The sequence below is a fragment of the Rhodotorula graminis genome (assembly GCF_001329695.1).
Source record: "Rhodotorula graminis WP1 unplaced genomic scaffold RHOBAscaffold_7, whole genome shotgun sequence".
Classification (NCBI taxonomy): Eukaryota; Fungi; Basidiomycota; class Microbotryomycetes; order Sporidiobolales; family Sporidiobolaceae; genus Rhodotorula; species Rhodotorula graminis.
Genome location: NW_017264934.1, coordinates 344,864 through 371,134, shown reverse-complemented (window position 1 = coordinate 371,134; position 26,271 = coordinate 344,864). Strand labels below are relative to the sequence as shown.

Below are 26,271 nucleotides of genomic sequence, written 5' to 3'. Positions count from 1 at the left end.
GGCGCTTGTCCAAGGGCAGGGCCGGCCGCCGCTCGTACGCGTTGGCTCGTGCTGGCTGAGCAACGTCGTGCGAGTCGTGCGGGCGCGCGCAGAAGCCAAGAGAGGACAGCGTGGCCGCATGAGGGCGACGAGAGGTGCGACGAGCGAGCGGTCCGAGAGAGAAAGTTGGGCCGTCTCTCGCTCGCTCGGCCTTGTTCTGCTCTGTGCAGCCTTGAGAGTACCTCGGACACGTCGAGAGCCGGCTCAGGCAGCAGGAAACGCGTCGAGAGAGACGTCGACCCGTCACTTTGTGATCGCGGCCCTTTGCTTTGTGCTCGCTCGCTCCTCGCCCTCGCTTCTCCTCCTCGACCACCACCATCCGCTGGCCTTCGACATGGCCGCTCTGCCCCGCACGACCTCGGCCGCACGCCACATGGTCGACGAGGACCAGCCCGCTCTCGTACCGCCCGCCGCACCTGTGCACCGCTCCCAGGTGGGGGACCGTGATGCCGCCCAACTCGGCTCGACCAAGCGCAGGAGGACCACCGCCGCCGCTGCGAGCTCTACTGGGCACACCTCTGGGTCCGTCCACCCTCACCCCCCACGTGCCTCGTCGCCCGCGAGGTTGAGCTCACCTCCCTCGTCACACACAGCCAAGCTCCCCCGACCCCGCCCTCGTCCGCCTCGCGCCGCCGCCCAGCCTCAACCCTCGCCGCCAACAGCACCTCGAGCAGCACCCGCTCCCCCTCGTCGCCCAAGCTCCTCGTCAAGCTCGACGGCCGCGTGTACCGCCCGCCGTCGCCGGGCGACCCGCGCACAAAGCTCGAGTTCGAGGCCGACTTGCTCCTCGGTGGGCCGACAGAGACGGTCGAGGACCTCGAGGTGGCGCGACGCGAGCGCCGCAGGAGGGAGGTCGAGGACGAGATGAAGCGCGAGGCGGCTCTGGCGAGCCCGAGGGCGCGACGGCCGCCGACGACGACGGGCGCGAGCAGGCTGTTGACGTTCGACAGCGACGACGAGCGCGACACGCTCAAGGTGGTCGGGCCGTCGAGGACGCCGACTCGGGCTCGGCCGCACGACCACCGCCGCGCCGTGACGCCGCCGCCTCGACCTGCCTTTCCCCTCGGCCCTGCCTCGCCCACGCCGTCCTCCTCCGCGACGGCAACCCTCGGCTACCCGTTCGCCCTGCACACGTCGCCTCGGCGCGCCGGCGCCGGCCCCCAATCACCACCGCTCCCACCGCCTCTCGCCGCCCTCCTCGCCCTCCACAACGCCGTCGAGCGCGCCCTCATCCTCCACCTCTCGACCTCGGGCTCGGGCGCGTCCCTCGCGTCGACCCTGTCGGACCTCGACCCCGACTCGGGCTCGGGCTCGGGCACGGGCTCGGGCACGGCCCACGTCCGCATGCCCAACCTCGTCGACCTCTCGACCCTCGGCCGCATGCTCGAGAGCAACGGTCGCCGCTGCGGCGAGGACGAGCTGCGCCGACTCGTGTGGGCCTGGCAGGGCGCGAACGACGACCCTGCGTCGCCCCCTCGGCGCGCCAACAACGGCGGCGGCCTAGGCGGCGGCCTCGGCGACGACGAGGTCGGCGGCATGGGCTTCATCGTGTCGCGCGCGCGCACGGCCGTCGTCGCCGCGCCCGGGCGCGTCGCCTACACGTATGGCCTCGGCATCAGCGTCGCCGTGCGGTCCAACCCGCAGCTCCCCAAGTTTGAGCTCGTGAGCCCCGGCCGGCCCGGGCACGCAGCCGCCGCCGCCGCCGCCGCCGCTGCCGCGCCGCCGAGCCCGAGCAGCGTCGGAAAGGGGCGCGAGGGCATGAGCATTGTCGCGCTGTGGACGCAGGGCAAGGAGGCGCGCCGGGTCGAGCTCGAGGGGCGGCTGAGGAGGTGGAGCGAGAGGAGCAGGGCGGGCGGCGTCAAGCGTGAGGAGGACGAGGTGCGTCCCCGATCGGTCCTTCCTTCTCGTCCGGGAACCGTCCCTGACCTCCCTCGCTCTCTCGTCCCGACAGCTCACCGTCGACGACGACGACCTGCACTTTACCGCCTCGACGTCGAGCACGACGGCGGGCATCCCGCTCGCCGCCCTCCCGCTCCTCGCCCCGGCCGTGAGCGCCATCCCTTCGACCTCGACCCCCTCGCCGACCAAGCGCGCCGGCGCTGCCGCCCCGCGCTCGTTCCTCGAGGGTGGCGGCGGCGGCGGCGGCAGCAGCGCAGCGGACCTCCCCGTCGCGAGCCCGCGCGAATTTGTCGGCGCGCTCCTCAAGGGCAAGCCGGTGAGGACCAAGGCGGGCACGGCGGCGGACCGAGCGGCGGCACGGCGCGAGCGGGTACGTCGCCTCTTTCCCTTCTCCTCTCTCTCTCTCCCTCTCTCTCTCTTTCTCCCGTCGCCTTACTGACGAGCGCGCCGCACGGCCCCGCAGATCGAGGCCAAGCAGAGAGCACAGCAGCAGTCGGCGTACCACGGCTCGTTCTCGGCCCTCGCGTCGGGCGAGTCGTCGCCCTCGAAGCGTTCGCTCAAACGCCACGCCGACGACTCGGCCTCGACGTCGACCCTCGACGACGACGCGACCGTGCCGCTCACCGCGTTCGAGCAGCACAAGCGCAACGCGATGCTGAGCCGCCTCGGGTCGGTCGCCGACGTCGTGGCCATGCGCTGCGCCGGGCGCCCGACGCCCCTCGAGGAGGTGTGCACCGCCGTCGCCAACAGCCCGCTCCTCAATATCGGCTTCGGTGCGTCCTCCTCTCTCTCTCTCTCTCTCTCTCTCTCTCTCTCTCTCTCTCTCTCTCTCTTTGCGCTCCCCCTCGAGCCAGATCCCTGACCCCGTCGCTCGAACCCGCCCCTTCGCAGACGAAGCCTCGCAAGCCGTGTCCTTCCTCGCGTCCCACTTTCCCAACTTTGTCTACCTCAAGCTCGTCGGGCAGGAGCGGTGGGTGTACCTTCGCGGCGTGCAGAAGGCGGTCGAGGTCAAGGAGCGCGTCCGGGACGAGCTCGCGAGGGCGCAGGAGGCCATGAGGGCTTGAGCGCTTCTCTTCTTGCTGTAGACACAGGGCGAGCATGTCACTTTATCGTCGTCCGAGCATCTGACGAGCGAGGCCGCTTTCGGCGGCGCAAGGGAAAGAGAGAGCGCAAACTTGAGAAGGCCATCTCCTCTCGACCCGCTCGGACCTCCTGCTCGTCGAGCGACTGCAGTACAACAACAACTGGAGAGCTATCTACGCGCTCCTCACCTCGGGTTGGCGACGACCTGCACGCCGCCTTGCCAGCTGTGGGGCGAGAGAGGGAGAGGTTTCGTCAGGACGGCGCTCACGAGGAGAGAAGGGAGAGAGAGAGAGCGAAAAGAGGACGCACTACTCGACCCGGTTCCCGCTCAGCATCGAGAACGTCGACCACTGCGTCCCGACGAACCCTTGGCCGCGCGAGAGGATCTCGCCGTCGAGCATGGCCGGGTACCACTCGCCCAACCGCTCGACCGTGCGCTGCGCGTCGTGGTCGACGACGTGCCACCCGAGCTCGGCGAGCTCGACGTACAGGTCCGAGCCGGGAGGCTCATCGGTCGTGACGACGACGGCGTACTCGGCGGGCGGGATGGGGAACGCGCGCAGGGACGGCTTGTCGGAGAGCGAGGTCGGCGAGGAAGGGCGGTCGAGGCGGGCTTGCAGCTGGGTGCGGACGTCGGCGACGGCCGAGACGTAGCTTGACAGGGGCGTGTACGTGTTGCCATGGAAGGCCTTGAAGTCGCCGCGGCGGCTGCGTACGGCGAGGAAGAAGGGGAGGGAAAGGACGGACGAGGAGGTCAGTCGTGCGCGTTCAGGAACGAGGCAGGGAGCGAGAGGACGCACACGTGCACCGAGATGTAGGGCGGGATGTCCTTGGCCCGCTTGACCGAGAAGAGCGCCTTGAGGTAGTCGTTGGCGTGCTCCTCGACCTCGGGCAGCCAGTGCAGGTGCTGCCCGACCTCTTTCCACGCCCGGCCGACGCGCCACGGGTCCAGCGGCACGTGCTGCGGGTACGGCGGCGGCGGGACCGAGTCGCCGACGTAGAAGGTGGCGTCGAGGCACATCAACTGGTCGTCCTCGGTCGGCGGGACGCCGTGCACCGGGTCGAAGAACGGCTTGACGTTGTCCTCGGCGACGACAGTCGACGGCTCGACGCCTTTGGGCACGCTCTTCTGCGGCAAGTACTCGCGCCGGGTCGTGGCGACCCACTCGAGCTGGGCCGTCGTGTTCGAGAGGAAGTCGACGACGGGCCCGAATTCGAGGACAGCGCCCTCGCTCGAACGAGGAAAAGGCGGGACGGCCCAGAAGTCGGTGAAGATCTTGTGCTCCTCGAAGCCCGTCTCGACGGCGTGCACGTTGGGCGCGCCCGTGTACTTCTCCATGAGCGACCAGCAGGTCACGCGCTCGTCGACGTTGCCCGGGCCGCCCGGCGTCTTGAAGCTCGACAGGGGGACGGTCGGGATGTTGGTGAGCGAGTAGAACCTCGGCAAGTCGTACACGAGGTGGAACGGGCGGTGCTGGCCGGCGCCAAAGTGGATGCCCGTGAGCGGCGGGACGATGACGGCGCGGCCGAGCTCTTTGCCGATGAAGAGGAGATTGATCAGGGCGAGGAGCTGGTTCGACTGCCTGTAGGGGTACGAGAGTTAGCTCGACTGGGGAGACGCCGGCCGTGGGGAGCGGCTGCGAGATGGAGTGGAAGGGAGAGAGGGAGCTCACCCGCCAAAGAGCATGCCCGTGAGGAACCTCGCGTCGCCCATCTGCTTCTTGAGCTCCGTCTGCGGCTCGCCGTACCGCAGAACCGTCTCGAGCATGCCCTCGTACGCACGCCCTGCGCCGTGCCGCCCCCGCCGAGCAGCGAACCCAGCCGCAAAGTCCTGCGCCCGCCCGCCGTGTAGGGCCGCGGCGACGATGATGAGTATGCCGATGCTGGTCGCAGCTATTGCGAGCGTGCGCCGTGAGCGGGCGGTCGACGAGGGCGAGGCGATGAGGTTGCGCAGGCGGGCGAGTGGGGGCGGCGCAGGCGGCGCGCTCGCAGCTGCATGGTGGTCGAGGGCGGTGTAGCGGTGGTCACCGCTCATGGCTGCACGGCGCACTAGGCGTGTGCGAGAGTGAGGGGGCGCAGCTCTCGCTCGTCGTCGCCATCTCGATCACTCGGCGGATGGCCGCGGACTTTGTGTCCTCGCTCTCGTGCGCTCGAGAGCGTGTGCAGTAAGTGGCGACAACGATCAAGGAGCTCGCACGAGACAGTATGAGGCAAGCGGTGAGCCTGACCAAGAGTAGAGAAAGCTCTCGAGCCTCGTCCGACACGACGCGCAAGATGCGGCACGAACGAATTACAGGGACACAGACGACGATCCGACAAAGAGAGCCGACGAACCACCGACCCACAGACCCTCCTCAGTAGCCGTACGCGCCTCCCGCGCCTCCCTGCGCCGGGCCGTATCCCTGACCACCTTGCCTCGCGCCCCACCCGCCGTCGCTCGCCGCCCCGTACGGCGCCGGCGCCTGCTGCTGCGACTGCGTCGTCCCTGCCGGACCCGCCGGCGGCACCGCGCCGAGGAGCGCCATGCGCGAGGGGTGCACGGGCGGGCCGCGCGCGGCCGAGGGCTCGAGCGGCGCCGGCGCCGGTGCTGCTGCGGCGGCGACGGGGGCGGGCGCACTCGACGGCGCGCCAAAGCCGGGGATGCCGTTGAGGAGCGCAGGGTTGGCGAGGAGCGAGTTGAGCGTGTCGGGGTTGACCTGGGCGAGGAGCGACTGCATGGCGACCGGGTCGAACGCTGGCGGGGCGGCGGTCGAGGGCGGCGCGGGAGGGGGAGGGGCGCCGAAAGGTGGTGGGGGAGCGCCGTAGGCGACGTGCGCAGGGGGAGAGTAAGGCGGGTGTGCCGAGGGCGGGCCGGGCGGGTGATGCGGGAAGGGCGAGCCGGCAAAGGACGAGGGGAAGGAGGGAGGCCCGGCGGGCAACGGCGCCGGGCCGACAGCGAGAGGTGCGGCAGGAGGTGCCGAGACGAATGATGTGGAGGTAGAGGATGGAGGAGGAGCTGGGGGAGGTGTCGTGACGGCGAGGGGTGCGGGCTGGACCGTCGGGAGGACGCCCTTCTGGACGACGAGGACGGCGAGCACGAGGTCCTTGTCGCGCTTGCGCGACGGCGGCACGATGTGCTCGTCGACGAGCTCGACAAAGTCGGGCAGGTCGTCGCCGTTGCGGAGCGGGACGATGTAGATGTCCTTGACGAGCTTGCCGAGCTCTTTCGGCGGCTGGACGACGCCGATGCGGTCGCGCCGAACGTACTGGTCGACGATGTGCTGGTGCTTGGCGAGGCACTTGTCGGCGGCGGGCTTGTGCGGGAACTGGGTCGACGGGCCCGTCAGGTCGGGGAGGAGGGCGAGGATGACGAGCTCGCGAGTCGGGGCGAGGGCGCAGTCGACGAGGTACTTCTGCGCCGTCGGGGTCGGGATGCGCCCGGCGGTCGTCAGGCCCTTGGGGAGGAGCTTGCGCCACGTGCCTGGCGCCGAGCCGAGCGGACGACCGCCGACCTGGACGGCGAACGTCGGGAAGCCGCCCTCGTCGGGCACGATAAAGTCGCCCGCCCAGACTGGCGGCAGCTCGTCGAGTGCTGGAGGTTTCAGCGCGGCGGGCTTGCGCTTGGACGGCGACGCGGCCGGGTCCCGGAAGAGGTCGTCCTCAAAGTCGTCGTCGCCGCTGTCGGCCGCCTTGGCGCCGCCGACGTCGAACGGGTCGTCCGACTGCGGCACGGGCTCTTGCGGCGCACCTGGCGCGGCGGCGGCGTCGGGCTGCGAGTCGACGGGCGGCGAGGCGGCCTTGGCCTTGGTCCAGATCGACGACATGTCGAAGCTCGACGCGCTCTGACGTGGCCGGGCCGACGGGCGAGGCGAGCCGTTGTCGAACGGCGAGCCGGGCGAAGCTGCGCCGCTGTGGGTGCCCTCGCGCTCGTCTGCGCCGGCAGGACCCGGCGAGCCGCCAGTCGGGACGAGCGACGACCGGGGTCGGACGGCGGCGGCGGCGGCGGGCGACTCGCGCGACGAGTCAGGCGAGGCGGCGCCGGCACCGGGCGATGCTGCCGAGTAGTGCGAGTCGGCAAAGGCGGCGTCGAGGGGCGACTGGAGCGCTGCGGCCGCCGAGTCGCGCTCGTCCTTCTTCTTCTGCTGGGCGACCTCCATCTTGTCGCGCTCCTCCTGGGCGCGCTCGTGCTGCTCGGCGGCGATGATGCGCGACGCCTCGTTGTCGATCTCCTCCTCGCCCTTGTGCGTGCGCTTGGCCGTCGGCGCCGCGAGCGCCTCCTTGACCGAGTTGCGCAGGCTCGCGGCGCGCACGCTCTCGGCCATGGCGCGCAGCTCGGGCGTCTGCAGGTCCTCGGCCGACAGGTGGATGAGCTTGGCGGCGCCGAGCTCGTTGTTGGCGACGCGCGAGCGCAGGTACGCGTTCGACTTGAGGTTGAAGTGGAGCGAGCGGAACTTGGCGACGTACTTGGCGCGCGGTCCTCGCACGCCCTTGTCGTCGACCTCGGCGAACCCGTCGAACAGCTCGCTCTCGACCTCCTCGGCGAACGCGCCCGACCGGACCTCGATGCCGGCCGAACCTGCGCCGCCGCCGCCGCCGCCGGCCGCCGAGAAGATGGACGAGAAGATGGTCGTGAGCTGCTTGACGACGTGGGTACGCGTCTTGTCGGACTGGGGGACCGAGGTTGTCGCGACCGAGGTCGACGGCTTGACGTCGTGGGTCGAGGAACGGCGAGGAGCAGGTTTCGAGGCACGCTGCGGGTGCGGGCCAGGGTCAGTGCCACTTCGTCCACCAATGCGCCGAGGTCGAGAGTCACAGGCAGTGAGAGAGGACGCACCTTCTTCTTCTTGGGCGCAGCGTCGTCGTGCATCTCGCCGTCGTAGTCATCGTCAGACGTGGCGAGGTCGCGCTTCTTGCCCCGAGCCGCCGTCTTGCGCTTCTTCTTCTTGGACGGGACGGGCTTACCGTCGTCGATGTCGTCGTCGGTGTCGTCTGGTGCGTCGTGGTCGTCGTCGATCGACTCGTCGCCGTCGTCGTCGTCGCCAGAAGGCGGGCCGGCGTCCGAGGTCGCGTCGTCAAAGTCGTCCTTGGCGTGGGCGTAGAAGGCCGTCGACGAGCTTGAGCCGACTTGAGCAGCTGCGAGCACTGCGCGAGGGAACAAGGGCAGTCAGTCGCAGGAACGAGATGCGAAGGTCGAAGTTGCCCGAGGGGAGGCTCGGCCGTGAGCCTGACCCCGCACTCCGAGGAGAGAGCGACCGTCGTCCTCGTCCTCCTGGCCCACACGCCCACACGGCGCCAGAGCAGGCCCGACAGTGCTCGCCGCCAGCGCTCGCCCACTCGAGCTCGTTCCGCCACCCGCTCCAGCAGCTCGTCCTCAGCCTGCGCCGCCGACCCACTGCCTCGTGCTCGCTCGACCGGATCTCCCTCGACCTCGCAGCGCAAACTCGACTCTGGAGGATCGCGGCGGCGTGTCGCGGGCGACGCGAGCTCGACGGGGCGCTAGACGGTGAGGTGCGCGCACGGCATTGCAGAGCGGCAACGACACGAGGAGGGGGAGGAGGGGGGGCAGCTACTCGGAAGGGGGAGGGAGGGGCGGACGACATCTCGAGCCCGTCGTGTGCTGTGGCTCGACGAGTGAGGCGCACAGGCGAAGCCTGATCCTCGCGCAGACCTTGGGTCGGCGACAGGCTCGTCGAGCAGCGAGACGGCCTCTTTGCCGTAGACCAAGTCCGACGGCTAGTCCGCCTCTGCACCCTGCTCCCACATCGTGCGCCATCGAGACCGAGCTGCCGTCGAGAGAGTCGCGCCCTCCCGAACCGCAGACCGAGAGAGAAGGAGAGGAACGAGAGGGACGCACGGCGTGTCGCTCCCATGCCCATCTGCTCACACATGTCGCACGCGTACGCCTCGATCTTGGCCGCGATGTCGTCGTTGAGGCTGACGCACGAGAAGTGGAACCTGTGGCGTGTCGAGGGCGCGAGAGGAGAGGACGAAGGCGCACGGCGAGAGGAGGGGGTCGAGAGGTCAGCTCTGGCTCACGAGAGGGGGAGGAAGAGGAACGCGAGACGCACCAGTTGCTGCAGTGCTCGCACTGGATCATGGGCTGCTCTCCTGTGTCGTAGCCGAGGCACACGCAGTCTGCGACGAGGAGGGGGCGAGGGCGAGTCAGTTCAGCCGCGAGCGCAAGAGAGGGAATGTGTGAGAGAGAGCAACGCTGGACGCACAGAGGGTCATGTCCTGCTGCGGCTCTTGCTGCGAGTCGTCCTCGTACATGGTGCCGTCCTCGTCCTCCTCCTCGCCGAGCCCGGGCACCGACGCGTGGTTCCTCGCCAGCTCGCGCGCGACCGCCTGGGCACCACGAGCGTTGACGGCACGGCCGTTGCGCTTGACCGGCGCGGCCGCCGGCCCCGCAGAGGCGACGCTCGAGGCTGGCGAAGCGTGGCGCGGGGTCGACGAGGCCGACCTCGCCTGCTCGACAGCGGGCGCACTACGCAGGTGGATGGCGGTCTGGGCGGCCTCGATGGCGCGTAGCGTGGGCTTGCGAGTGCGTCGGGACATGGTGCGCGATGTGAGCGGTGTGTGGGAGAGAGACCAGCTCGCCCTCTTCGCCGTCGAGCTGTAAGTCCGAAGGGCTCATCTCGCGCGCCCTCTTCCTGGCTAGCTCTGCAGCCAGCATGCTTTTGTGGCACCGTAATGCGATTTGTTCTGCAGCGAGCGAGCCCGGTACCCTGCTCTCTCACTCTCGGCGGCAGCTCGAGACGAGGTCGACTTCCAGCGAAGCAGTGCGACGGTGGATGACAGATTACGTGGGTTCGGCTACAGAGACACGACGGCGACGATAAGGTAGGGGAGGAGAGGCGAACGTCGTGCGAGGGCGAGGGCGAGAAAGAAGAGGAACGAGCGCGAGGACCTCAGCAGCACTTGCCGCCGAGCAACTTGCCCTTGCTGGTCCCGCCGTTCAGGCTCCCACTCCAGCTGCTGATCCGCCGCAGTGCCCGCTCGCCGTACGACACGCCCGAGCCCGCCTTGTCCGGGTCGAGCTTGCCCGACTCGACAGCGAGGAGGATGGCGCGCGCGAGGAGGATGAACGGCTGCAGGATGGGCGTCGGCTCGAAATCAGCTGGAGGTCCTTGGCGAGGTGCGCCGAAAAGAGAGCGAGAGAGAGCAGAGGACGCACCTGCTCGACGTTGTCGCCCCGCCGACTCGACGTCTCGACAAACAGCGCGCCGTGGTCCTGCGCCCATCTGCTCCCCTCGAGGTACGGCACTTGCCGGTCGTCCTCCTGGTCCATCTTGTTGCCGACAACGACGACCTGGAGCTCGGGCGACGCAAGCGCTCGGGCGTCCGACAGCCAGCTCTGCAACGCCTCGAACGATTTTCGGCTGCGGGCGGGCGACGAGGGGCGCGAGTCAGTGTCGTCAACGATGAAGCGCGAGAGATGAGGACGCACCTCGTGATGTCGTATACGATTACGGCGCCGCAGGCGCCTCTGTAGTAATTACGAGTCACGCTCCGGAACCGCTCCTGCATGGGGCGCGACAGGTCGGTCACCTCGCTCGCGCGACACGCGCTCTTGGGGAGACTCACTTGACCCGCCGAATCCCAGCACTGCACCTTGAGGGTCTTGCTCGACGTAGCGCCCGGTGCGGCGCCGGCGGAAGGAGGAAGAGAGGACGGCAGGCGCATGAGGGTGCTCGCGAACTCGACGCCTGCGGGTCGAGGGGTCAGTACGAGGTGCGAGGACTGAGCACAGCCGGAAGCGCAGGACGCACCGATAGTGTGCGGCGAGGGATCCCGGACTGCGAGAGAGCGAGAGGGAGAGAGAGAGAGAGAGAGAGAGAGAGAGAGAGAGAGAGAGAGAGAGAGAGAGAGAGAGAGAGAGAGAGAGAGAGAGGAAGGCGAGGTCAGCTCGGCACGGCTCGAGGGACACGCGCTCGGCAGGTGCTCACTCTTGTCGTTGAGGAAGTAGTGCAGCAGGCACGACTTGCCGACGCCCGAGTCGCCTGCGGCGCGTGGAGGACGAGGTCAGCGACTGCACAGCCTCGCGCGACTGGGTGAGAGAGTCCTGGTGGAACGAGCGGACGCACCGATGACGATGAGCTTGCAGAGATAGTCGTACAGCTCTGGCAGCTCTGTGAAGGGGGCACCGTGCGCGCTCGCGCCGAGGGTCAGCGGCCGCATGGCGCGGTGCGTGAGGAAGCACCTCGACGAGGACCGGTCCGGCGAGGACGTGGAGAGCGAGGGGGGCCTGGAGCGCACCTGTGGCACTCAACGCGGATGAGCGGTCCGACATGGCTCTGGCGGTGGCTTGAGGGCGAGTCGAGCTCCAATCAAGGGCGGAAGGTGGATGAGGCGAGGAGGCGGGGCGAAGGTGTGGGGGGAACGCAGACGGCGCAGGAGCAGCACAGGCGGCAGTGCGCGGTGTTGGCGAGTGCCGTCGAGTTGCTGTGCGAGCTGGTCGCTGTGCTGTAGGTGACGAACGCCTCGAGCGCGCTCACGGCCAGCCGGCTCGACTCCGCGGCCGAGAGCAAGTAGCGCCGCTTTCCCGTTGCGGCGCAATCTGTCGCGCTTTCTGTCGCGAGCAAGGAGACTAACCGCGACGAGCTGCACGCGGAACGGTCCGCAGTCTTCGGACCCGGAGGAAGAGGGCAAGAGGAGAGGCTCGAGCGCTCACGCACTCGCAGGACAGTGCCGCTCTCGCTCGCAGACGACAAGCACGCCCGGCGCACTGAGAACGAGTCATGCACAGAGAGGAAACTACAGCGAGTCGACGAGGAAGCCGACACTGTGCGCGCCCGCCAAGTCGAAGTTCCTGCCCCTCCTCGAGTCGCCCGCCCGCCGCTCGTCACCCGCACCTACTGCCTCGTCGCCGCGATGACCTCCTCGCTCGTCCACAGACGCAGGCGGTCGTACTCGTTGGCCGGCACGATCTCGACCGCCGAGCTCGTCGGCATGGTCAGGTTGGCGGACGCGGCGAGCTGCTGCTGCACGACGAGGCGTGGCGCGAAGCGGAACGTCGTAGACGTCTCGAGCCACTCGGGTGCAGAGTCGAGGCGGTCGTGGTTCGGGCTGCGGGTGGGCGGGAGCAGGGAGGACGAGGAGGTTTGGCAAGGGGGTGGATGGAAGGGTAGGTGGAACAGACGACGAGGGCGCGAGTCAGTGAGGGCATGCGAGGACGCAGGAGAGAGAGCAAGAGGCACTCGTTGTGCTTGAGGAAGCTTGAGAGGTACGCGCGCCACCTGCGGAAGGAAGGAGGGAGGGTCAGCCGCAAAGTCGGAGAGAGCGGCTTGAGGACGACGACGCACTCGTAAGCGACGGCAGCCTCGGTCGAGTTCATCGTGCTCGTCGCGTTCTGGAGGTGCTACAGGCGGAGAAGAGGAAAAAGTCAGGCTCATCCCCGTGACGAGCGACTTGAGGAGAGAGAGAGGGGGACGGACCCAGTTGTCCGCCGAGTGGGTCGCGGCGTAGTATGCCGGGAACTTGTCCGTCTGCGGCGCGTCGAAGCGATAGTACCAGCTGCCGAGGCCGGCCTTCTTGTAGGCCTGCGAGATCGCGAAAGCGGCGCCCGTGAACGTATAGTCGTTGCCGAGCGCCCAGCCCTGCGTGTCGCTCGTGAGGTACGTGTTCGTGTTGGCCGAGGCGTTGGCGATCGGGGCAGGGTAGATGCGCTCGAGCTCCTTGAGGAGGTCGGGCGTGATGCCGGGGCCAACGGTCGAGGTAAAGTTGGCCGACGGGTGCGGGTTGAGCTGGCCCATCTCGTTCGTCACATCTCCAGCTGTCGCGACGGCGAGGTGAGTTCAGGCGCTGTGCACGCGTGAGAATGAGAGAGAGGGACGCACTGATGACGGGCACCTTGGCGATTTTGCCCTTGTTCAGAAGGCGGATAGGCTGGTCCGTGAGCGTCTTGCCGTCGATCGAGGGCAGCCAGCCCGGCCACGAGAAGCTGCAGACGGGGACAGCGTGTAAGTCTAGGCGTTCTAGTTACACTGCGGTAGCCGAGAGGAAGCTGTAGACGGACCCGTTGTCCTGCGTCGTCTTGGCAAAGTCGAGGGCGGCGAGCCGGATCTTCTCGGCGGGTACGGCGCGCATGCACTCGAGCTGCTTCTTGGCGCCGTCCTGGGTCGAAGCCGAGTCGGAGCAGTTGACGAGGCGCGCAAAGGCGTCGTTGCGGGTCTGCGGCGAGGGGCAGAGTGAGCTCCTCTGAGTTTAGGAAGGTCGCCTCGAGCGACAGCTCGAGAGGACGATGAACATGCTCGACGCACCGTGAGCTCCTCGATCTTGTACGCGGCGTAGTTCTGGTTGCTGCGAGGAATCGCCTTTTGGTAGTTGGGCTTCTGACCGTCGTACAGGACGAGCTGCGACATGATGATGCCGCCGCCGCCGCTCTGGCCCGCGATCGCGATGTTCTTCGGGTCGCCGCCGAACGCCTGTGTAGCCGAGATGGAAGGGAACGTGAGATTTGGGAGGCGAGGCAGGAGAGAGAGGGAGAGAGAGCTGCGGTCAACGCACGGCGATGTTCTCGCGGACCCAGTCGACGGCGAAGCGGCCGTCGAGCAGGCCGAGGTTGCCCGGCTCGCCCTCGTACCGCGAGCCCATGCTGTTCCAGTTGCCGAGCCTGTGGGACGAGAAAGTATGAGCGCGCGCGCGTGCGCGTGCCCTCCTAGACGAGGGAGAGGAGGACGCACAGGCCGAGGCGATAGTTGGCGTTGACGGCGATGAAGCCCTTGTCCTGGCCGACCCAGTCGGAGAAGTCGTTGTTGGGCGACTGCGAGTTCTGCATGCCTGCGGGAGGACCGACGAACGAGGTCAGGCAGGGAGCTCGGAAGGGTTCGAGGGACGAGGAGGGAGCGCACCGCCGCCGCTGCGGGCAAGGACAAAGCGTCAGTGCGGGTCGAGGAGAAGAAGCAGAGCAAGTCCGACGCACTGTGTGTAGACGTGCACGGGGAGCTTGTCGCCCTTCTTGGCCCCTGCCGGCGCCCAGATCCACAGCTGCGAGAGGGAGAGGAAACGAGCGCGTCAGGGCCGAGGCGGCGAGTCTCGACAGGCGCGAGGGCGAGCGGGGCGCACCTTGAGGCAGTCTTCAGTGCCGGGCGAGGCGTTGACGCCGACGAACGAGGTCGTGCCGAACTGGACGCACGCCGTGATGTGGCCGTCAAAGTCGGCCGACACATCTTGCACCGTGCTGTTCTGCGTCGCGAGGGCACGAGGGGCCTTGAAGCGCAGGTCGCCGACAGGAGGGGCGGCGTACGGGATGGCTGAGTGCGCGAGAGTGGGTCAGGACGGCGAGTCCGGCGGGAGTGGGGGAAGGGCATGAGCAAGGGGCGCACCTTTCCAGCTGTGCACGGTCCCGTTGTTCTGCACCGTGCCCTTCCATTTGCCGTGCTTGCCGAGGTCGACGACGGGCGCGCTGTCGTGGTTGGCGGAGGACGGCGCGGGCGCCGCCGAGGCGGACGAGGCGAGGACGACGGTCGCGAGGAGGGCAGCGAGCGACGAGGTGTGCATGGCCGGCTGTCGCGTTCTAGCTGAAGAGAGAGAGAGACGAGCAGGATCTCGGGCGGGGCACCTCTGGCTTGGAGCAGCTCGCCCGAGTGCCCCGCCCGGCGGCAAGAGAGCCGCAGAGCGCGCGAGAAGGATCAAAGCAAGCGTCGTTCCGGTTACTAGCCGGACGTGCGCGGCCCGCGCTCTCGCACGAGTGACCGGTGTCGACGGCGTGACCTTGCATCTGCACTAGGGCGTCTCGGTCAGCTGGTGGAGCCAGGAATGGGTGCGGCCAAGGGGGGAGAGGAGGCGTGGGGGACGAAGAACGAGCAGCGCACTCACTCAGGTGTTCTTGCGGGCCACCGATCCACCGCGTTGAGCTCTGCCCGGTCCACTGGGGCCGTCTCGCCGCTGGGCGAGGTCGAATTGCGGAGACAGGGAGGAGGAACTGATGAGAACGAGACAAGGTGTCGGCGACCAGGCGCGGCGCCACGAGCGGTATGGACAAGGGGACTGCGCGGAGCCGAAGCAAAAGTGCAGGGTGCACGGTTGCGCTGTTGCCCTCGAGCGAGAGTTGATGTTGCGAGGGCGAGTGGCTCTCGCTCCTCGTTCGCCTCGTCACTCCACTCCTTGCCTGCACCAGCTGCACAAGCCAGGGCCAGAATCGACATGCCTGCAGCCCCTCCCGCGCAATCGGGCAAGCGCGCGCCGCCCAAACTCGACCTGCGCGCCTTCCAGTCGAGCACCCCCACAACTCCTCGGCGCAACTTCCCCCGACACCTCGTCGACACCCACATGCACCTGTGGACGCACGAACAGCTCGCTACCGGCTCCGTCAAGTGGCCGACAAACGAGGGCGGTCTCCCGCAGCTCGTCGGGCCCCACGAGCTCGCGGCGTACGGCGCCGTCGTCAACGGCGGCATCAAGCTCGTTGGCGGCGGCAAGAGCGAGTTCCGCGGCGTCGTCTTTGTGCAGGCAGAGCGAGTCCAGTCCTCGGGTCGGCCGAGGCGCGAATCGAGCTGACCTTGTTCCTCCTCGTCGCAGAGCCGAGCACGACGACGACGACGTCGACGGGAGCAAGGGCGGGTGGGACGCTGCTCTCAGCGAGGTCGACTCGTGCGTCCTCAGTCCTTCCTTCATACTGTCGAGCGTGGCGGTACTGACCCTCACCCGTGCCGCAGGGTCTGCTCTGCCGCCCTCGACTCTACGGTCCCCCTCCTCGCCCTTGTTCCCTGGGCGCCCGTCCACCACGGCCGAGCGGCGCTGGCCCTCTTCCAGTCGCGCCTACTCGCCCTCCCGTCCCTTCAAGCCCTCGCCGAGCGCCTCGGCTACGCGCCCGTCAAGTCGTTCCGGTACCTCCTCCAGGACTCGCCGCCGGGCTTCTTCCAGTCCGACAGCTTCGTCGACGGCCTCAAGTGGCTCGGCGAGAACGGCTACGCGTTCGACATGACGCTCGATGTCACGCACGAGGAGACGGGGCGCACGAGGGTCCTCGAGGACGCCATCGACGCCATCGAGCGCGTCAGGGTCGGTCAGGAGGGGGCTCAGCAGACTGTCTTTATCCTCGGTGCGCACCACGCTCTCTACACCTTCATTTCGACGTCTGCTGCAGGCGTTCTCCTGCGCGTCGCCCACTGACCCTCGTGTCGCGCACGCAGACCACTGTGCCAAGCCGCCTCTCACCGCCGACCCGTCCTACCCTCCCGCCGCCTCGCTCACCGCCTACATCGCCGCCCTGTACCAGCTCGCCCTCCTCCCCAACGTCTACCTCAAGCTGTCGGCCCTCCTCGACTCGGCCGACCGCGAGACGGTCGCCGCCGCGTTCGCCGAGTTCAGCTCGGGCGAGTACCGCCGCAAGCGCAAGGACGGCGCGTACGACCGGCTCAGGAGCAGGATCGGCGCCGTGCTCGAGCCGGCCGTCGAGGCGTTTGGCGAGTCGCGCATCTTGGTCGGCAGCGGTGCGCCTCCCCTATCTCTCTCTCTCGTCCTCGTGCAGGTTCTCAGAGAATGCGCCTGACCCGACTTTGCCCTGTCGTACCTCTCCCTTTCTCTCTCTCGTCCTCGTGCAGGTTCTCAGAGAATGCGCCTGACCCGACTTTGCCCTGTCGTACCTCTCCCTTGCTCGCCTCGTCGACCCGGCCGTCGAGTCGGCGGCGTGGGCGTTCGAGATGCAGCTCTACCTCGACTGCCTGACGGGTCTCGGCCTCGAGGGCGACGCGCTGGACGCGCTCTTCGAGGGGAACGCGAGGGTGGCGTACAAGCTGGGCGGCGGTGCAGCGGCGACCTGAAGTGCGAGGTCCGGGCCAGGGCAGGGACCGGTGCTTGAGCACTGTAGATCCTCTGAGATAGACTGTCGGAGAAATGCAGCCAGTCCTTGCCCCCTCAGCTTTGTGCTCAGCGGCGAAAAGCGCGACATCAGGGCCAGGGGACGGGGACGGTGACCCCGCGTTCGCCGAGATGGAAGGAGCGGGGCACTCTCCTCCTCCTCGCACCACCGCTGCCCTTGCTGCACGGACACGCACACCATGGGCCTCTTTCGCCGCTCGTCAGTCGCCTCGTCGGCCAGCGACACGTCGTCGGTCACTCAGAGCGACTCCATCTCGTCCGCCGCAACCTCCCTCTCCAAGTGAGCCCCAGCTCGTCCTCTCGCAGCGCAGCGGCCGTGCGCGCACCCTTGCTGACCCGTGCCGCCACCCCTTGCAGAGCCTCGTCGTCGAGCAAGGTCAAGGCGAGCGACCTGCGCTTCCCGATCAACTCTGCCTCGCCAAACTCGCGCATCCTCTCCATCCCTGCCGACGCCAACGGCTACGCCCCTCCCGCCAACCGCACCGAGTCGGTCATCTCGGGCGACCGCGCGAACGGCAGCACGGCCGCCGCCGCCGGTGGGCGTCCACCCAGCCTCCGCCGCAGGAGCAGCTCGGCATCCCTCAAGGCCGCCCCTGCCGCTCGCTCGACCACCGGCTCGACGTCGTCGAACGGCCAGACGTCTCGGGCGAGCCAGATCGCGGCGGGCGTCGGCGCCGTCAAGCTCGGCGACGACGAGGGCGACGACTCGAGCTCGGCGACCTCGTCCGACGACGACGACGACGAGTTCGAGGACGCCAAGGGCGGCGCCTCGTCTGCGTCCGAGGCCGAGACCAAGCGCGCGCCGCCGGCACGGAGCCAGGGCGTGCGCGGGCCGCCGCAGCCGCTCAAGCCGGGCAAGAGCAAGGCGGCAAAGCTCGCCGTCGCCAAGACGGAGGAGGACCTGACGCCGAGGACCAAGATCGGCAAGCAGCTGCACGAGTTGACGCCGCAAGACGTTGCGCTCACCGAGGACGACATCCGCGAGGACATCAGCGTCATCTGGAAGGCCATGTGCGTCTGCTCTCTCTCCCTCTCGACCGGCGAGCACCTCGAGCCGAGCCAGACTCACCCTCGCGTACTCGCTCGCAGGCACCTGTTCATGTCGTCGCGCATGATCGAGGCCGAGGACATCTGCCTGTCGGCGTGCGACCACCGCCTGTACTACTCGGTCGGGTACTCGCTCATCCAGGCCATCAAGTCGCTCGCGACGTTCGAGCCCGAGGACCTCGAGGCGGCCATCCAGTGCTGCAAGGACTCGATCACGATCACGCAGCTCTTGCGCAAGAAGGACCACGGCCTGTTTGAGCGCGTCGGCAGCCTCGCAAAGGGCTCGACGAGCGTCCAGAGCATCAAGAACATGACGCTCGTCCAGCGCCACGCCGAGCTCGTCTTTGCCGAGTGCACCCTCCTCAAGGTGCGTCCTCCTTCTCTCTCTCTCTGCCGTCCTCGAGCGTCTCCTTCTCGAGCCGCATCCTGACCTCGACGTTCCTCCCGCTCGCAGGCGGTCCTCGGCATCATCTACTCGGGCGACTTCCTCGCGTTCCTCAAGGAGGCGCTCAACATGCGCAACGCGTACGCCATCTATCGCACGCTCGCCAAGTACGTCGAGACGGCCGACCAGGAGTATCACGGCCCGGGCGACGAGGACCCGGCCATCGACCAGGACTTCCGCTCGGGCGTCCGCCTCGGCAACGGCATGATCAGCCTCATCCTGTCGCTCCTCCCGTCGGCCGTCCTCAAGATCATGGAGGTGTTCGGCTTCACGGGCGACCGCGACTGGGCCTTGTCGACACTCATGAAGGCCGGCGGGTGGAAGGCTCGGGTCGAGGAGCCCAGCATGGACCCGGCCAAGGAGGGCATCCGCAGGCCGAGTGCGTCCTTGCCGACTCTCTCTATCGTCCAGAGCGAGGTACTGACGAGTCCTCGGTGCCCGCAGTCTGCGACATGGTCCTCCTCATGCACCACCTCGTCATCGCCAACTACCTCCCGTTCGTCCCTGTCCTCGTTCGCGCAATCTCGGCGTCCTCGCGAGATTGACTCTTTTCTTCTCGACTACGTGCAGCGTCGGCGGTGTCGACGTCCCGACGGCGGCCAACATCCTCCACTACAACCTCGACCGGTACCCGACCGGGTGCGTCTCGCCTCCCCCTCATGGGCCTCTCTCGTTCCGGCATCACTGACACCTTATCTGCGGCCTGCAGCATCTTCTTCCTGTACTTTGCCGGCCGCCTGCACTCGACCGAGACGATGCTCGAGGACGCCATCAAGTCGTTTCGGCTCGCGATCCAGGCGCAGCGCGAGTACATCCAGCTCGGGCACATCTGCTACTGGTGGGCTCCCTCTCGATCTTCCTCTCTGCGTCGGACGACGACGAGGGTCCTGACGACCGCTCGTCTTGCGTGCAGGGACCTCGGCCTCGTCTCGCTCGCGCAGGGCTCGTGGGCCAAGGGCTACGAGTGCTTCACGATCCTCGACAAGGAGTCGAACTGGTCCAAGGCCATCTACGCGTACGCCAAGGCGACGACCTTGTACGAGGACGGCATCGAGGCGGCCAAGGCCAACCAGACGATGTCGCAGGTGCCCGACCTCATGCAGCGCATCGCCGGCAAGTCGATCCCGCTCGAGAAGTTTGTCGCGCGGCGGGCCCGCAAGTTTGTCGCGCAGGGCAACCGCCTCACGCTCCCCGGCATCGAGCTCGCCTACGTCCTCAACTGCCTCGGCCTGAGCCCGCGCTTCATCCTGTTCGAGGAGCACCTCAACCAGGTGTCACAGGTCCTCGCCGAGCTGCACGCCGTCAAGGAGCCCGAGCAGTACGGCAAGAACGGCGACGAGTACTGGGACGGTGCGTCGTCCCTCGCAGCCACTCTCTCCTCCTCCTCGGCTCTCGAGCCGGCCATCCTGTACGTCGACTGACTCTGGCCCCGCGTTTGCAGACTACTGCCTCGCCCACCTCCTTCGCGGCATCATCCTTCGCTTCATCTCGCACCCGGAGCCGCACGTCGTCGCTCGGCCGGAAGAGTCGCCCATCCCGATCGACGAGGCCGACGAGCAGGCGCTCATCTCGTTCAAGTACGCCCCACGTCCTCCTTCTCGAGCTCCCGACCTCACCTGACACTCTCTCGCGTACGCAGCAACGTCCTCAAGCACGGTCGCGACATCTCGCACGACCACCACGTCGTCTGGTTCGCCCGTGCGTCCCTCTCCCCTCCATTTTCTCCCCTCGCCCTCGCCTGACCGACTCTCTCTCGCCCACAGACTACGAGCTCGGTCGCCTGTACCAGTCCAAGGGCGACTGGGCCCTCGCGCGCGAGCAGTACGAGCTCGTCATGAGCGGCAAGCACCTCGAGGTCAACACGGCGAAGAAGGGCAAGGGCAAGGTGTCGCTCCAGGTGCGTCCTCGGCTTGCTCTCTAGGCTCCCCTCTCGCCCGCAAGTACTGACTGAGCTTCTTCACGCAGAACATGGCCGTCTTGCGCTCGAACGCCGGGCTCCAGATGCTCAAGGAGCAGGGTCACTGAGCGTCGGCCGGCTCTTTCTCTCTCTCCCCCTCTCACTCTTTCTTAAGGGCGATCCTTGAGTTGTACACTTAGTCTGTGCCACCTGTAGCTCTTCCATAGTCTGTTGCGAATCTTGTATACCCGGACCTGCACGCACCGTCTAGAGATTGAGAGCTCGACGAGAGGCTCGAACTTGGGAAGGGCGCTCAGGCCTCGCTGCGCTCTCTCGGCTCTCGGCTCTCGAGGCGCGACAGTGCGCCGCAGACAGCTCACAGCTCTCGTTGCAGGCGCGAAGAGGATTCGAGAGGAAGATGTGCAGGTCGCATTGCAGAGCGAGGCCGAGGAAGGCGCGGACCGCTCGCGAGGATACGAGCGGCCGTGCAGCGGTGTCGGGGAATGCTGCCCGCGTGTGTCGAGCAGACGAGAGTCCGCTCAGCATCGAGAAGACCGGCGACGGAGCCGTCGAGGAGCAGCCGGCGGAGGACGGCGAGAGGGAGGAGAGGAGGAGCGCGAGGCAGAGGCGCTGCTCACTCGCTGCTCGGGGGAGAGCCTGCTCTTCTGAGCTGGAGGATGTGCGCGTTACACGCTTAGGTCCAGCGGGTGGGAGCGAGAGCGGTCGAGGTTGAACAACAAGGCTCGCTCGCCCTCCTCCCCCTCCTCCCACCACAGCCCTGCCGTACAGCTGCACGGCCACCAGCACCACACTATCTGCGTACCTCGACCCTACAGCAGCACCCACACGCTCGGCCCCCTCAGCAGCACACGCGTCGTCGGCCTCCTCCCCCAGCCTCGGTCGACTCTCGTCATCAGCTCCTGTCCATTCCCTCGCCTCGTACCGCGCCAGTCGCCTGCCCAGCCACCATGTCGCACGGCACCGACAGCCACGCCGACCCGGCCAACGCCCACGAGCCCGTCGCCTCGACTTCGACCCTTCCTCCTCCCGCTCGCCGCCTCGCGACCCTCGGCAACCTCCCGCCAGAGCTCAAGCTCCTCATCGTCCAGGCCGTCGCCCGCCTCGACCTCGAAGACGACGGCGACAAGCCCATCCTCCCGCCGGCCCACTGGGTCGACGACGTCTACGGGCCCGACGACGACGACTCGCCGTACCAGTTCGGCGCCAAGCGTCGCAGCAGCTCGCAGTGGCCGGCCGGGCGCATCCGCCCAGATCGTCCCAAGGACGACTTTGGCGAGGGCGAGGGCGATGACGACGGCAGCTGGGCCGACGTCGACGAGCTCGAGCTCGACGACGAGGGCAACCCGTCGCCCGAAGCGCTCGCCAAGGTCCGCGAGCAGTACGCGGTCGACATGGCCGACGCGCTCGCCCCGACGGGCATCGACGCCCTCACGCTCGTCAACCGCGAGTTCAGCGCCATCGCGATCCCGATCAAGTGGGTGGTGCGTCCCCGTCCCTCTCTCTCTCTCTCGCGTCGCCAAGCATCCGGCTTCACCGCGTCCTCCAGCTGACTCGCCCTGCCCCTACAGGCCCTGGACCTCAGTGAGCGCTCCAACGAGGCCATCGCCATGGCCGTCTGCACGATCCTCCCTCATCGCGGCCTCCACGTCCGGTCGATCCAGTTCGCCCAGGCCCCGTTCAAGATGTACGACAACGACGACCAGCCCGACAACGCCGACTATCCCGCTGTCCCCGACGTCCCGCTCAGCGACCAGTTCCGCGAGGTCATCGAGGCGATTGAGCATGTCTGCGGCCATTCGGGCGTGGGCGTCTCGAACGAGCGGCGGGTTCGGCGCGTGCGCAGCATCCTGCTCGCCACAGTCGTCCGTCTGTGCAGCAACACGGTTCGTGTTCACGGCGAGACGTTCCCGCGCACGCGCCTCCAGTGGCTCGACGACGCCGAGATCGAGGACGAGGCCGACATCGACGACCACATGGCCGTCTACGCCCACGACCACGCGTTCGAGAGCGTCAAGAAGTACCTCGGCCCGCAACTCGTCGACCTGACGCTCGTCGTCCCGGACGACGGTGTCACAAACGAGCTCGACGTCGCCGACATCATCGCGGCGTGCCCCAAGCTCCTCCGCCTCGAGCTCGACGTCGGGCTGCCCGAGGGCGACCGCGCCCACCGGCTCCAGCTCCACGACGCCCTCGCAGCGCTACCGGCGCTCGAGGTCTTCGCCCACTCGGCGGGCGTGTTCATCAACGACGAGTTTGCGGCGCGCGACGACGTCAAGTGGCCGCTCAAGCTGCTTGGCCTCGCCGAGTGCGAGAACCTGTCGTTCCCGTCGCTGCGCAAGTTTGTGCACCGGTTCAAGGCGACGCTCGAGTGCCTCGACCTCGACGGCGCGCCGCACACCAACGTCGACCGCGACAACGACGCCTTGTGCGCGCTCGCGTTCGACCTCCCCAAGCTCGACACCCTCATCCTCTCGACGCAGCAAGAGGCGCCCTTCCTCGTGTCGGCGTTCGCGTCGTGCCCGATCGAGGCCCTCACGCTCGGCTTCTGCCCGGCCGTCGACCTCCACGACCTCGAGACGTTCATCGACGTGCACGCCCTCACGCTGCGCCGCATCGAGGTCGCCGGCGACGCGGCCCTGAGCGAGGCCCAGGTCGAGAGCCTCGAGGTCCTGTGCCACGCCAAGGGCATCGAGTGCGAGCTCCTCCCGCCGGACGACGACGACAGCGACCTCGACGACGACCCGAGCGAGTGGGGCGGCATCGTCGCAGACGGCGACGACGACACGGACCAGGACGAGTGGACCGAGGAGGACGACGATGCCGGTGATTGGAGCGACGAGGAGGAGGACGAGTAGAAGGTGCGGCAGCTGTCGGACGGCTCGTGTGGACGCGCAAGGCGAGGTCTTCTTTCCCACTTTGCGAGCTTCGCCAGTCGCGCCTTTCGCTCTCTTTCCCCGCCCAGGGCATGCTCGAGAGCCGAGAGGAGAGGATAGCTTGTACGGCGGAGAGCTTCGCGACAGAGGCGACGAGAGCGAGTGCGAGAAGTGCGAGGACTTGTGGCCGCCTCCCTTCTCCTCCCTCCCTCCCGGCTCAACCCGCTCGCACCACTGCAGCGCGTCACCGACACCTCTCCCGGCCCCGTGCACCTTCTCGGGGCACCTGTCGACCTGCGCCGCCCCCTGCAACGCGCTCGCCAGCTCGCCAGACCGCCCCGCATCTTCATCAGCGATTCTCGACAACTCGACTACCACGACTCGCAGGGACTCCTTCAGCACCCCGAGGCGTGTCAGGGTGGCTTGGGAGGAATATGGCGCGAGTGGAGCGCCGTGCGAGGCTTGAGAGAGCCGGTGCGTCCCGCTCCTCCTCCTCCTCGTGTTTGGTCACCCTTTGCACCTTTCCCTCTCACTGGCAGGGCTCATGTAACGCCTCTACGACGCGTCCCTGACTCATCTCGACCCTCTCGCAGGTGGCACGGCTGCGGAAGACGAGCCGGCGGTCAGCTGGGCGCCGCGAGGACTGTCGGTCTTCCTCGAGCGGGCACGTCTAGCTCCTTGTGCGTCCCTCTCGCTCTCCTCCTCGCCTCCAGTACACTCGCATGGACCTATCCTCCTCATTGAGCCGCGCACTGACCCCCTCGACCTCGCGCCGCAGCTTAGCCGAGCCCTCGATGGCACTCTCGCCCCTTCTCGGACTCGAAAGCTTCTCCTTGCGCTGTCCGGCTTGGCCACAGGCGCCGCCGCTCCAGTAACACGAGCTATCTTGTCCTCTGAGAGCGAGCCCGGGCTGCTCAACTCGCCCGCTTTGTCGTCGCACTCGTCCCGGCGGCCGAGCGAACCGAGCCGCCGAGTACGGGTCTTTACGAGGCCGCGCCCGCCCTCTCGTGCCCCTGAGGGCAGCGGGCGCGCTACGGTGAGCCGCTCGCACGGACGCAGCCCCTGCGGAGGCGTCCGTGCGCCCGGCCACCTACTCGAGACAGGGGGATCCTGCGCACCCTCGCTCAAACGCTATCTCTTGATTTAGCGTGGTTGGGACATTCTGCTTGGGCCAGGTCGAACGAGGAGGTCTCTGCGATGCAATAGACCGCGTTTCCTGAGCTACTTTGTCGTGTGGAGCGCGAGCTGGCCGGCTCGTTTGCCTTCTCAAATTCGAGGTGCGCGAGGCGACTTAGCTCTTTCCGCCGGCGTGTTCACTCGCGAGCTCTCTCCGTGAGAACTCGAGAAAACGTCCCGGGTGTGAGAGAGAGTATGGGTGTCACTTGATGCTGCAAAGCTCGTCCACCTCCGCGACGTGCTTCTCGAGCTGCCGCGGGCCAATTCTGCCCAACTTCTGCAAGAGCGGCTTTCGCGACACTTCTCCTCGGTATCCAGGAGGCGCACGATGCTCGCTGGCCATCGCTGAGCGACGCAGGCTCGCACAATCGTCGCAAAGTCGCGAGCGCGCTGCCGTGACGGCGCCTGCGACGAGAGGCCGTATGACGCTTCGCCGGCTCCACCGCTAGACCTGGGCCCGACTGACGAGTGCCCCGTATTGACTGGGCACCAGGCCCGAGCTCCTGGGGGAGGAGGAACGTCGCTCCGAAAGTCGACGTAGTTGGGCTCGCCAGTTCAATTCAAAATCGGTGCAGCAGGCGACCTCGCGTCGCACAGGCGAGCTCTCGCAGACGCCTTGCTCGAGACGATATGCGAAGTACTCTCGAGCCTCTCGCCACCTCGTAGTAGCTCTCGGCGGACAACTCTCGTCGGCGCGCGGACCTTCTCAAGTTGAAAGAGAGGTTCACTTCTTGCTCTTTACTGAGATTGATAGGTATGGACAACTGCTAAGAAACAGCCCGTTTACTGCTCGTCGGTGTTGCCGGTGGACTTGCCGCCCTTGGCGCCCTCAGCAGCCGCACGCTCGCGGTCGCCGCCAAAGCCTGAAGGAGGAAACGAACTGTCAAGCGACGCTTCTTGAGCGAGAAGAGGGGCGTGCGCGACGTACCGTGCTCCGACGACATGCGCTTGTCGGGCTCGCCGTTCTTCTTGAGGCCGTCTGTTGAGTCGAGGCCCGTCAGTCGCTTGTGCGAGGAAGGAAAGGTGGGAGAAGGAGAAGACGCACCGTGCTCCGAGGGCTTGTAGACCTCGTCCGGCTGCGTGGCGCCGCCCTTCTTGCCCTGCTCCGAGGCGAACTCGTGGTCGTTCGAGAAGGTCTTGCTGTTGTCCGACTGAGAAGGAGCAAGGAGGAGGGAAGGGAGAGAGGAGGGTCAGAGAACGGAAGAGGGAAAGGTGGACGGGAGAGGGGTGCGCACCATGGTGGGAGTGTGTTGGGTGCGGGTGGGAAGAGTGTAGGAGAGTGGTGTGAAGAGAAGAGAGAGCGAGAACCGCTCCTCGCTCGCCTCTTGTACCCCCCACGGGCTCGGATGGTGTCACGGACCCCTGCGATGCGAATCTCGCTTGACGTCGCAGCGTCGCAGCGAGCTTTCCATCACCTGATTCTGCAGCCGGGAATCGCTGTTCATTACGGCGACGAGACCGCGCGACAACTGTAGATCGGGCTCGCGCAGCGAGGTTCGAGGAGGGGACGAATCACGATGCCGCGAGGAGGGCGCTCGCGCTGACAGCTCGCGCGTCGGAACTGACGAACTCTCTAGATGCGTGGACGGCGATGCGCATCGCTGGGTACGTCAAGCCGATGGCTTTGCCGAGCCGTTGAGCCGGTCGACACCGTCAAGCGTCGATTTGAGAAGGTCAACTCGGACGTGGTGAGGTCAACTTCTCGAGCTGTCGTCACTTGGTCGGCGGGGAAAGGGTCGCGTTTCGGCTCGAGAGATCCAGCTTCCGGAGATCAGTAGACGCTCGAGTAAGCTGATCGCAGATCTGGCATCGAGAAGCGGCGGCCGCAGCTACGCGACCCGCACGGACCTCGTCGATGCCGCTTCCTCTCGTCGTTCTCTCGGGCGAGCTGGCTGCATGCAGTCGCTGCAGAACAGACACAGAGTGGAACGATAGTATGGCAACACAACCGCTGCTACGTACCCTCGCCCTTCCGCCGACGTTCGAGCCGC

General features: G+C 67.5%; 9 protein-coding genes across 9 annotated transcripts; 4 read left to right on the top strand and 5 right to left on the bottom strand.

Annotated features, from left to right (window-relative positions):
- Positions 1–373: 373 nt before the first annotated feature.
- Positions 374–3,060, top strand: RHOBADRAFT_53680 (uncharacterized protein; the record flags this gene model as incomplete). Its single annotated transcript, XM_018416955.1, has 5 exons — positions 374–561; positions 633–1,917; positions 1,991–2,308; positions 2,402–2,711; positions 2,830–3,060. The coding sequence occupies 5 exons, from the start codon at positions 374–376 to the stop codon at positions 3,000–3,002; spliced, it is 2,274 nt and encodes a 757-aa protein (XP_018270780.1). The 3' UTR covers positions 3,003–3,060.
- Positions 3,061–3,205: 145 nt separating this feature from the next.
- On the bottom strand, positions 3,206–5,056 carry RHOBADRAFT_44250 (uncharacterized protein; the record flags this gene model as incomplete). The annotated part of the gene is made up of 4 exons (XM_018414373.1): positions 3,206–3,245; positions 3,331–3,729; positions 3,822–4,604; positions 4,695–5,056. 4 exons carry the CDS (start codon positions 5,054–5,056, stop codon positions 3,206–3,208), a joined length of 1,584 nt encoding a protein of 527 aa, XP_018270779.1.
- A 235-nt stretch (positions 5,057–5,291) lies between these two features.
- RHOBADRAFT_53679 (uncharacterized protein) lies at positions 5,292–9,555 on the bottom strand (the record flags this gene model as incomplete). Its single annotated transcript, XM_018416954.1, has 5 exons — positions 5,292–7,751; positions 7,835–8,142; positions 8,855–8,955; positions 9,069–9,135; positions 9,222–9,555. The coding sequence occupies 5 exons, from the start codon at positions 9,553–9,555 to the stop codon at positions 5,376–5,378; spliced, it is 3,186 nt and encodes a 1,061-aa protein (XP_018270778.1). The 3' UTR covers positions 5,292–5,375.
- Positions 9,556–9,777: 222 nt separating this feature from the next.
- On the bottom strand, positions 9,778–11,290 carry RHOBADRAFT_53678 (uncharacterized protein; the record flags this gene model as incomplete). Its single annotated transcript, XM_018416953.1, has 8 exons — positions 9,778–10,088; positions 10,175–10,379; positions 10,448–10,521; positions 10,585–10,706; positions 10,770–10,796; positions 10,947–11,000; positions 11,085–11,129; positions 11,257–11,290. The coding sequence occupies 8 exons, from the start codon at positions 11,288–11,290 to the stop codon at positions 9,909–9,911; spliced, it is 741 nt and encodes a 246-aa protein (XP_018270777.1). The 3' UTR covers positions 9,778–9,908.
- Positions 11,291–13,497: 2,207 nt separating this feature from the next.
- RHOBADRAFT_14907 (uncharacterized protein) lies at positions 13,498–14,250 on the bottom strand (the record flags this gene model as incomplete). The annotated part of the gene is made up of 5 exons (XM_018412223.1): positions 13,498–13,612; positions 13,683–13,779; positions 13,851–13,858; positions 13,922–13,986; positions 14,065–14,250. Coding segments are annotated over 5 exons (471 nt in total), but the record flags the coding sequence as incomplete, so codon positions are not given.
- An 894-nt stretch (positions 14,251–15,144) lies between these two features.
- On the top strand, positions 15,145–16,763 carry RHOBADRAFT_44246 (uncharacterized protein; the record flags this gene model as incomplete). Its single annotated transcript, XM_018414372.1, has 5 exons — positions 15,145–15,444; positions 15,527–15,591; positions 15,657–16,042; positions 16,134–16,423; positions 16,623–16,763. 5 exons carry the CDS (start codon positions 15,145–15,147, stop codon positions 16,761–16,763), a joined length of 1,182 nt encoding a protein of 393 aa, XP_018270775.1.
- A 1,036-nt stretch (positions 16,764–17,799) lies between these two features.
- RHOBADRAFT_27144 (uncharacterized protein) lies at positions 17,800–20,468 on the top strand. The gene is made up of 11 exons (XM_018412780.1): positions 17,800–17,832; positions 17,911–18,235; positions 18,323–18,692; positions 18,758–18,809; positions 18,884–18,952; positions 19,023–19,151; positions 19,227–19,663; positions 19,755–19,890; positions 19,953–20,011; positions 20,077–20,210; positions 20,279–20,468. Coding segments are annotated over exons 1-11 (1,773 nt in total). The 5' UTR covers positions 17,800–17,830; the 3' UTR covers positions 20,339–20,468.
- Positions 20,469–21,178: 710 nt separating this feature from the next.
- Positions 21,179–23,170, top strand: RHOBADRAFT_53675 (uncharacterized protein; the record flags this gene model as incomplete). The annotated part of the gene is made up of 2 exons (XM_018416952.1): positions 21,179–21,712; positions 21,800–23,170. 2 exons carry the CDS (start codon positions 21,179–21,181, stop codon positions 23,084–23,086), a joined length of 1,821 nt encoding a protein of 606 aa, XP_018270773.1. The 3' UTR covers positions 23,087–23,170.
- A 1,800-nt stretch (positions 23,171–24,970) lies between these two features.
- RHOBADRAFT_65068 (uncharacterized protein) lies at positions 24,971–25,553 on the bottom strand. The gene is made up of 4 exons (XM_018418643.1): positions 25,516–25,553; positions 25,326–25,431; positions 25,209–25,259; positions 24,971–25,143 (listed from the first exon to the last, which is right to left on the bottom strand). Exons 1-4 carry the CDS (start codon positions 25,516–25,518, stop codon positions 25,064–25,066), a joined length of 240 nt encoding a protein of 79 aa, XP_018270772.1. The 5' UTR covers positions 25,519–25,553; the 3' UTR covers positions 24,971–25,063.
- Positions 25,554–26,271: the final 718 nt, after the last annotated feature.

Bases quoted from the DNA above. Each gene is read 5' to 3' on its own strand.
- RHOBADRAFT_27144 (XM_018412780.1), top strand. The intron at 18,236-18,322 runs GTGCGTCCTCCT...TCCCGCTCGCAG, and splicing joins CCGAGTGCACCCTCCTCAAG to GCGGTCCTCGGCATCATCTA. The intron at 20,211-20,278 runs GTGCGTCCTCGG...TTCTTCACGCAG, and splicing joins AGGGCAAGGTGTCGCTCCAG to AACATGGCCGTCTTGCGCTC.
- RHOBADRAFT_65068 (XM_018418643.1), bottom strand. The intron at 25,260-25,325 runs GTGCGTCTTCTC...TCGACTCAACAG, and splicing joins CTACAAGCCCTCGGAGCACG to ACGGCCTCAAGAAGAACGGC. The intron at 25,144-25,208 runs GTACGTCGCGCA...TTCCTCCTTCAG, and splicing joins GCGCATGTCGTCGGAGCACG to GCTTTGGCGGCGACCGCGAG.